The following is a 9,934-nucleotide window of genomic DNA, read 5'->3' as shown; positions in this document are numbered from 1 at the left end:
GGGGCTGGCGCCTCGGGGGCTGCGTGGGGGGACGGCAGGAGGGAAGGAGCTGGTTGAGGAATGAGGGGTGCAAAAGCGGTGGGGGGGAGGCGGGAGTGAGCACTGCAGGCAGAAGGGCAGCGGGAGAGATGGGGAAAGCCCAGACGTGCTGTGGTGAATTGTTTTTAATGTGCTGTATGGCAATTGGACCTGTTCCTGCAGCGTGGGACTGCAGCTCAGTATGAGCCAACGCATCTGTCTGACAGGCTGTCCTCAGGAGCCGTGACTGAAATAGCCACTGTCCTGGGGCCAGCCGTGTCCCACGCCTGAGGACAAGGTTGTGCAGCCCTCTCTTTGCTTTCCTGTAGTTTTCCCTGCACTCACCCAAGTGGAAGTAAAATTTAAACTGTGGGCTTCGCCCTGATGGGGGGTGAGTACCACCCCTCGGGTGTTGCTCGCGTCCTTTCAGCCATTGGGCCAACGTGCCCAAAGTGTGGAAACATGTGAGAAGCAGAACAAAGTTTCCTAGGCTGCTGCTTGAAATAGTTAATTGATTGGAAAGGAAAATACATTTAGAAGTGTTTCTTCTTTTAAAACCAAGAAAACAGATCACCCGGGCTAGAAAAGATCGAAAGTCTTGTCTGCAACCTAGCTGCCGCTGAGTGGGCTCTGTCCCACTCGAAGCCAGGAACCTGGGTGCCAAGTATCTGCAATGGCAGGGTGAATCCTGCTCCTATTAAATGGGCTCTCCCACTTCTTACTTTCTCTCATCTTAGCCCAGGCCCTGAAGGGAACAAACCTTCTAATAATTCTGTTGATTGAGTGATGAGTTTTCATGGCCTATATGTGAAATGGTTTATTCCCTGCATACAGGATTTCAGCAGGGCGTTAGGGAGCTGAGTTTGGGTTTTCTGTTAGGAGGTGGCAAAGCACTTTGGAGGATTCATCCTAAACAGCCGTCAACGCTGCCAGTATAAACCTGCCCTTGCGTACTACATATGGCTCACGCTCTGCTCTCCCGCCTTCTGTGATGGAAGCAAGTTCACTGTGCCACCTCGCTAGCACAAGGTGTCTTCCTAAACTGTTTATAATGGTGTGATCGAGCACGTAGCCTGGGACGTATAACAGAATGCTCAGACTGCTATTTTTTTGCTTGTTTTTTTCAGAAATCTGAACATGTATAACGCCTGAGAATTGAGACTGTGGAATGACAACAAAAAGTTTCAGACAGGAATGCTAATAACAGGAAAACACAATCACTCCTGTCTTTGCAGCAGAGTTCCTCTCAGAAGTTGGACAAGTCAATTTAATCGTCATTAGATCATTTGAGTGTTAACCTGTGATCTGAACTGTTGGAGTGGTGGGCAGCTTCAGCAGTGTCTGGTGCCCACAAGAACTGAGCCCTGACCAGCTGAAGTGCTGCATAATGCCAAATACCCCCAAACAGGGAATCCTAAACTTGAAATTAGTGGGTATTTTCAGTCTTAAGGTCTCTGTACCTCTATTCTTCCTCCTCACAAAGGCGGTAACACCTTCACGTCTCCTGAAAGGGCCGCTGGACAAATAAAGCCATTGGTAGTCTTGATATGATGAACTGGGGCAAAACAAAATGCTGAAAGGCTGTTTATTAAATGTGCGTGATCTCTCCTGTATGCTGGACAACAGTAAAGGTCCTGGGGACTCGTGGGTCTAGGATCAAAGTATATGATTACAGAATTACGGAATTAAGGACTGTGTTTCAGTGCTTCTCAACAGGCAAGGACAAATATCCCCACATTTTCTGACCTGTGAGTACTTAGCTTTACAGTTTTAGCATCCTTTTTGCATGTGTAATTTGCCATGTGCTACAGCCTTATTACTTTTATTACAATTGTTCTAGAGAGTGTTCATGGGTCTTCACCCTTGGCCATCTCTGTATAAAGAGTGGGTCCTAAATTGCTATGAGAGACATGGACAGGATTAAGAAAGGACCCAAACCTCTCATAACCTCGCCTGACATCTACAATAAAATACCTTGTCCATCTTTAGTAACATCTTTTAATTCTCTTATCTCATGGCTGGAATGGACATCACTGACAATTTATATATAGAAAAACATCACCACTGGCCCACTGTTGTATCATGCCTCAGCAAGGAGTAGCACTGAAGGTAATATTCATGTTGCTGCCAAGGACTGGACTAAATCTTCCTTAGGAATATTATTTTACAAGTGAGTAATGCGTGTTGCTTTTTGAAGTTCCTTTGAGTTTGGAAAATTTTAATTATACATAGAAAACTTTAAATAGACAGTTTGGGTATCTGTGTGTTTGTACTTTGTATTATGGACTCTCAACCCAGGAAAATTCAGACACTTACAAATTTTGTTGTATCTGAGGAAAAAAGGAAAAGCAGAAAGCTCAGAATTTTCTGGGAAACAGTATATTTGAATAGATTTCATTTTTAACAGCATGCTTTTGCTTTTAATCTTGTACACATCAATGTTTTACATGTCAACATTGTACTAATAAAATATAGCACATTTCTAAAAGCATTTCAGTTTCAATCAGCATTTTCCAACAGAAAATCTGTCCAGTGCAAATTTTCTAACCAAATCCATCTAAAAATGTTTGCAACAAAATGTTGTCTGCAAAAATGCACCCAAGAAAGGTAATTTTACTGTGCTGCTTCTCTGGCTAACTCCAATGATAACAAAGTGACCCATTGTCCTAGACATACTGAAGAAATAAAATTGCTTGGAGTTCTGTTATATATTTAATTAATGCCAACATCAGCATTCACAATGCAAAGTTAAAAGAAAAAAGGTACTTATTATTTTTTCCTGCTGTTTCACATTTTACAGAATTTGGCCTAAGCATCATTTCTGCAAATGCAGCTGAAAGAGTAAACAGAACTTCTACTGACCCACTGACTTGTCTAGACACAGGTGACCCGTCACAGTATCTTATACCATGAAGGTAACATTCTTAGCTCCATAAGCCAAACTGTTTTGCATCTTCCTCCTTTTTATTTTATGCAAAGATTTGGTCAATGTAGATTACCTGCAAATATTTATTTTATTTTAAGATGCACAATATTCTTTAGTCTGCTTTATTAATGTATTGTGTGTGTCAGGGAAGACTAAGCTTGTAAGCTTTCATTCCACTTCTTGAGCAAGCTAAACTGCATGAAATTCATATAGAAAAATGATAAAAGGAAAAATGTAATTTCTTTATCAAATCTGTTTATGAAAATCATGCTCAATCTCCTCTTTCCATCGCCAGTAAAGCAATATGCATAATAATAAAACTAAATGAACGACTGGGCTAAACTTCATACATCAGTTCAGGTGTCCAATCCATACTAAGCAAAAAGAGATGATGTTGAACAAGAACAATACTTCAAATTATTTTCACTTATGTTTCCATTAAATACTGACTTGACTACCTAAAAATAAACCCACCGTGTGTTATCATTTAATAAGGTTGATATATGTTGTTATAGATGTGCTCCTACTTCTCTGTACCAAAACCAACCTTTTCTCTGTCTTTCTCTCTTCGTCTCCCCCTCTCTCTCTCACAACACAGGTTTGCAGATGTTGCTGGCCTGCACGTTTCAGAAAATGTTGCTAGTTCGCCATCATTCACTGCTAATAGAGAAAAGAAAAAAGCAGTGTGAAGTTTGACCTTTCATTCTGTAGTTTCTTACCCTGATAAGATATATTATATCAGAATAATATATCATTTATTAGCGGGCATGATAATGTAGATATAAATTTGAAATTAAGAATTGAAGGGCACTCTCCAGCCGCACATCAGTCAGCTAGAGCAAGCAACAGCCATTAAAAAAAATAGCCACTAGAGGCCTTCATTTGCTAGGGGCTGTCAGAAGAGATGAAGGCAGAGCCCCCCTGCCCCACCCAGGGCTGGTTCCCCCTAAAGCTCTGGGGGACTGCGCTCACTCCCCCAGCAGAGCACAATTCTCTGGGTGAAAAAAAATCTCACAGGAGCTCCAAATGGACATGACAAGCTGATTCTCCCTCCGATCATCCTTGGGAAAAAAGGGGAATTAATAAATAATCCAGTTGTGTGATTTGTTACAGGCAAGGCGTGACATTGCGGGAGTGGTGCTCCCCACGGGCACTGGCATGCTGACCTCCTCCCCTCGGGCTCCCTTCCCACCGATCCCAACCTCCTGCAAACACCTTGGCGGGATAACAGTGCGGTTCCGCTCGAAAACCGTGAAAACGAGAGGAAGTCCGGTGAACAACAGCGAGGGTGTTTTATTTCCAGCCCCTGTGGCAGCTCAGGATTAAATGGATTTGCATTATTATTTCTCTACTGCAGTCTGGACATGAAGTTGGTGTAAATGCGCCTGGGGTTTTATTTGCTGCCGCCCCCCCATCCGCGAGACTGGTATTCTCCCGCTAGCCGCCTGCTCTAAATATGGCCATGGCCAGTGTGTCAATAATCCCCCTCTTTAAGGGACCTGCAAACACTAGTGTTGGGACATTCTTGCTGTTCAGATGTCTAGCTGACGTCTGATGCTTAAAACGGAGCATGCTTTCATCCCTTCGTGCATTGTCGTAAGCCCCCGATGATTACTCTTAAAAGGGTGCCTCCGCTACGCAGGGAAACAGTTGCTGACCAAACGAGACACAGCTTGCTTGCTTCAGCCTTCTTGAATGCCTAGTCACTTCAGGTTTGTACCAGCCTGACCAAGCAGGACCATGTCTACCTTTGGCTACAGAAGAGAGCTCAGTAAATATGAAGATATTGATGAAGATGAGCTCCTCGCTTCTCTCACTGAAGAGGAGCTGAAGGAGCTGGAGCGGGAGCTGGAGGACATAGAGCCCGACCGTAACCTTCCGGTGGGACAACGGCAGAAGAGCCTGACGGAGAAAACACCGACGGGGACTTTCAGCAGGGAAGCGCTGATGGCCTATTGGGAGAGGGAGACCAGGAAACTCTTAGAAAAAGAGAGACTGGGTGCGTGCGACAAGGTAAGATGCTGAGGCATTTGCTGTTTCCTGTAAATATTTGGGTTTGATGTTCCCTGGCATGATCTCGCTGACTGTTTTCATTTTCTTTCAGTCTCTTGTAGCACTTTTAAGAACACTGTTAGCCGTACTTTTGTGCCTGCTAAAGCACTGTGTACTGGCTCAGAGAGTTTTTGCTCTCTCTGGAGGTACCTTAAATACTCAGTTGAGAACAGAAGAAAGTCCCCTAAAAACTATCATTAGCGATTAAAATAGGAAAAATTTTAAAGGGCACGTTAGAAATTATTGCCAGGTAGTGATGTGGGCTATTGGGCAACATTTGATTTTGTTTAAAAGCTAAAAAAGTGCCTTTTTCTTTCCTTCAAAAAAATCAGTATTGACTGCTGAGAAGCATGTCAGGAGGATAATTTTGAATATATGTTATGTCAGAAGTTGAGTAAGTGGCTGCCAGGCTTCGTGCTCGCTGGAAGGAAGCTGCATTGCAGTCAGCAGCTTATGTTGCTTTGTTCCTGCTGAGGATCTTCGGCACGGCTCGGGAGTCTTCTGGCAACTGTTTTCAGAGGGTAGCTGTAAGTTATTTAAAAAGTGGCCTGGGGTAGAGTCATCAGCCAAACCATTTGTCTGTATTCCCCAAAAAACAACCCATAGTGCTTGTTAGGCAATTTGTCCCCCGAAATAAAAATGTTAATAATAAAAGCCAGTCCCTGAACTGCAAATGAACAGTACAGCTGGGCAGGAGTGAAGGGCTCAGTCCTAGCAAGCAATGAGCGCCCTCAGTCTAAGCTAACGTCCATGTCGGCATCCCCCGGGCCCTTGCTAAAACAATTTGTGAGACTGAGTTCTGTCAAAAAGCAACTTCTGTTTTCACGTTGGATCCATGTAATTTCAAAGCAAAGTGGGGACTTGGGGATGTGAGTAGCTTTTTGATATTTAAGCACTGCTTCATATCAAGCTCTGACTCTGTTATGAGGACACGTTTTCCCATGTTTAAGTAGAAAATAATACAACAAAGGCAAAACCAGCAAAACTGGACTTCAGAACTTCTAACAGCTTTGATTCAGGAACTTGGTTCATTTGCAAGGAAATACTTGCAGTTTGTACATTAGATAAAATATTCTCCTAGAGAAAAATGACCTGGATTAAATTAGCCTGCAATAATAATATCCAGGATTCCTTTACACGTAAGTGTTTTCTCCTGCTCGTGAATGGTGGTGTAATGTCTGTAGGCAAGCACACAGACAACTAGCTGTCATCAGACCATTAGTATCAGCTTGCAGATGTTGACTTCACTCCCTGTTTGTCAAGTCCTAGGGAAGCAATGGCAAGATTAATGTTTATTCCCAGCTGAGCCTGCAACTTGAAACCTGGACAGTTCCAAAAAACCTTCTGAACAGATCTAGTTCAGTGTCTTATATAATGGCAGGATTTTTTTTCTTTTTCCATGTCTATACAGCATTAACAATGGGTACTGGCGAAACCTCAAAGTGCTAGCAAAAGCTTCTATACTTTTTGATCTGAGAAGAAACTTCCTAAATGCATCCGTAAATATGAAAATGTTGACATGCTGATGTAGAGGGCACGAAGGCTCTCTCCACTGGAGGCAGTAAGAAAGCTCCTTCTGATTTTCTTGAAAGCAATTTTCTTCTTGCCCTCAACTGTCTGAAAGTTAGACACCTTATCTAAGATGGTTATTTGTGCTCCTTCTATAGTTAGTGGTGAGAGATCAGCCCCTCCAGAAGGCAAACATCCTGCAGATAGCCTTTTAGGGTGAATGACTTGCACTCCAGAGATATTTACCTCTCTGCATTGACTATCTTAGTCCTAACTTTTCATCGAGTTACTACTACGAAGTAAGATGAAGCCCTGCAGGCTGCCTGCAGCAGTCCCGTACTGAAACGCTACCACAATAACAGAGCATGCCTCTATGGATCTGCAAAGAGAAAAGTACTCGATTTCAAAATTATCGTCCAGATTGTTATGACACCAAATGATGTATGTGACAGGAAACTAAATTCCCGCTTTGACCCCAGAAATGCCACTCAAAAAAAAATCAAGTATTTTTTTTATTAATCTGGTGTCATCAAGCATATCAGCAGTCCATTTAGAGGCACCAGCTTCTGCTCACCTGCAGCTGTTGAAGGTTATATTCCTGGATAGACAAAAGCATAGCGATGAAGACAGGTTCCTGGATACCTGGTGTTTTCAGCTTTTAAAAGACTGCATATATGTATAGAAGCTACAGATATAAATCTTAGTCCCATAATAAACCTGGCTTAAACACAGCCCTCTTTCTATATGTAGCACAGCATCTCTCAGTGTAAAGGCCTTCCCGCACATGATCCACAGGAAAAGCAACGGGGCTGGACCTTGCAAGACCTCCATATGCGGGGCAAAGGGGCCGGACCCTGCAAGCCCTCCATATGCGGGGCAAAGGGGCCGGACCCTGCAAGCCCTCCAGGCGCTGCATGCTCAGGAACGACAGGCTGGAACAGCTCGAAGCCCTGTTTCATTAGAGTCACGCTTCTGCGAACATTACAATTACCGTCTGTTTTGCGTGTGTCCTAACACAGAAATCTGCTTAAGATTGTGAAACAGTACCATGCAATCTGTCGTTACTATTATTTTAACCTTTCCCTGCATTTTTAGAGCCAGATAGTTAAGGAAACCTAAAACTGCACAGGTTTTCTAAAAATAGGCTGTCATGTTAGTAACACTTTTGTTTTCCAGAAGCACAAAACAGAATCGCTGTGTCTCCGCAGAGTGTTCTCACTTTGTAAAACACCCTCTAGTATTTTACAAAGACTAAAATATGAATGTTGCTAAAGTAGTGCATACAGAACAATTATATTTCATCCAAATTTTTATAAACATTTACAAATGTAAATAAAAAGGCATAGGCTATGGCTTGTCCAGTAGACAAAACAGGACATGGGAGATCTTTTGGGGCAAGAGGTTTAAGGTTGGTCATAGCATGTGGGTTCAGTCATGGCCCATACAACACTGCCGTGCTTCTGGAGTCCTCCAGGTGGAAAGTGAGACTTTCCTGAGGGGCAGAACTTTTGCTGCTCCTGTGCAGAGAATTGTCTTCTGCCACCGTAACTGCTAAGGGTACCAGGCAGAGCTTTGAGAAGTGGTTCCAAAGTTGCCTTCTGGGTGCCCACCAAAAACACTAAAATAACCTTGGGTTTTAGAAAAACAACCAGTTTACGCTGTAGGCAATGAGTTATAATGAGTTACAGTATGGCAGGTGACCTGTGACAGCTGTCGGTGAGCACAGTCTTAGCTCTTGGCAAACATGAAGAAATTTGGGGATTATTGACGTGAGTACTTGTTACCTGTGGGAATGTGTCTGAATCTTTTCTTCACAAATAGCTTCTAAGTGTGTATAGCCCATGTAGTGCATCCAGAGTCTTTTTGACATGACTCCTCTAATTCTGTATTATTTTGCATGTCGGTATGCATGTTTACACGTGCAGACACTATTTGTATTCTAAATCATGGCGGTCTTTAGCCTTTTCAGATGCACTAACATATGCAAGGGAGTCTGAGCATTGACACAGATGTCTAATCCTTATGAAATGAAGAAACTTGTTGCTCATAGATCATGTCCATTCTGAAATTGCTGTCTTGTGTTTCTGCTGGCAAGGATCCAAATAATATACCTTTGTGGACATGCCAACACACAGAAGACATGAAGTATGTCCATGTTGCAATATCTTGTATCACATTTTCTGTTGGCAGAAATCATTGACGTCAGTAAAACTGATCCAATTTATGCTAAGCATTTGTCTTCTAAAGAATATGAAGGAAATAATCTTAAAAAGATGTTAGGTGCTGAAACATTTTCTGTTCTAACTGTTTCTGGGGATTTATTTTTAGCTTTCAACATTAACTTATATAGTTTCAAGATAGTTGTTTTTGTGCAAAAAGTCAGTAGCTACATTACTGCAATCATGTTTAACACCCACACCTACATTCCTGTTCAGGATTCTGAGCAAGACGAAGGCAATTCAGAAGACATTCAAGAAGAATATTTCACAGAAAGCAATAGTGAAGTGTCTGAGGAGGCATATACTGAAGAGGATGATGAACAAGAAGAAGAAGAAGATGAGGAGGAAGATGAAGATGAGAGTGATGAGGAGGAGGAGGAAAAGCAAAATGCTGCAGCTGGTGAAAGACCTGAGGATGGCAGGAGTTCTGACCACATCAGACACGAAAAGTGTAATGGCACAAAGGACGATGAAAACTTACTCAATGGCCATGATGGAAAAGACACTGACAATCTGAGCTTAAAAAGCAGTGCCATCCATCCTTGTGGAAATCCAACAGTTATTGAGGATGCTTTGGAAAAAGTTAGGAGCAATGACCCTGACACCACAGAGGTCAATCTGAACAACATTGAAAACATCACTTCACAGATGCTTATACAATTTTCCCAAGCCCTGAGGGACAACACAGTGGTTAAGTCATTCAGCTTGGCTAACACGCATGCTGACGACAACGTTGCAATAGCTATTGCTGGTATGTTAAAGGTAAATCAGCATATAACTAGTCTGAATATTGAGTCAAATTTTATCACAGGCAAAGGAGTGCTGGCCATCATGAGAGCTTTGCAGAACAACAAGGTTCTAACAGAACTGCGGTTCCACAATCAAAGGCACATCATGGGCAGCCAGGTGGAAATGGACATAGTTAAACTGTTGAAAGAGAACACCACTCTGGTCAAGCTTGGATACCACTTTGACCTTGCTGGCCCAAGAATGAGCATGACAAGTATCCTGACAAGAAATATGGATAAACAAAGGCAAAAGCGTATGCAGGAGCAGCGGCAACAAGAGTCTGGTTGTGACGGAGCTATCAATCCAAAGACCAAAGTCTTGCAGAAGGGGACGCCTCGGTCCTCACCTTATGTGTCACCTAAGAGCTCACCTTGGTCCTCTCCAAAGCTCCCTAAGAAAGCACCACCAGTGAAAAGTCAGC

The 9,934-nt window shown here is 42.8% G+C and overlaps 1 protein-coding gene across 1 annotated transcript in view; it reads left to right on the top strand.

Moving 5' to 3' along the window:
* The first annotated feature begins 4,488 nt into the window (after positions 1 to 4,488).
* Positions 4,489 to 9,934, top strand: part of LMOD2 (leiomodin 2) — a 6,754-nt gene continuing 1,308 nt past the window's right edge. Inside the window, exons 1-2 of the mRNA XM_009286793.2 lie at positions 4,489 to 4,957; positions 8,941 to 9,932. Coding sequence (XP_009285068.1) covers positions 4,685 to 4,957; positions 8,941 to 9,932 — 1,265 coding nt within the window. The 5' untranslated portion in view covers positions 4,489 to 4,684. The remainder of the gene's footprint in view (positions 4,958 to 8,940; positions 9,933 to 9,934) is intronic.

Source organism: Aptenodytes forsteri, unplaced genomic scaffold (genome assembly GCF_000699145.1).
Source record: "Aptenodytes forsteri isolate BGI_AS27 unplaced genomic scaffold, ASM69914v1 Scaffold166, whole genome shotgun sequence".
NCBI classification, from domain to species: Eukaryota; Metazoa; Chordata; class Aves; order Sphenisciformes; family Spheniscidae; genus Aptenodytes; species Aptenodytes forsteri.
This window is presented reverse-complemented; position numbering and strand designations above follow the sequence as displayed.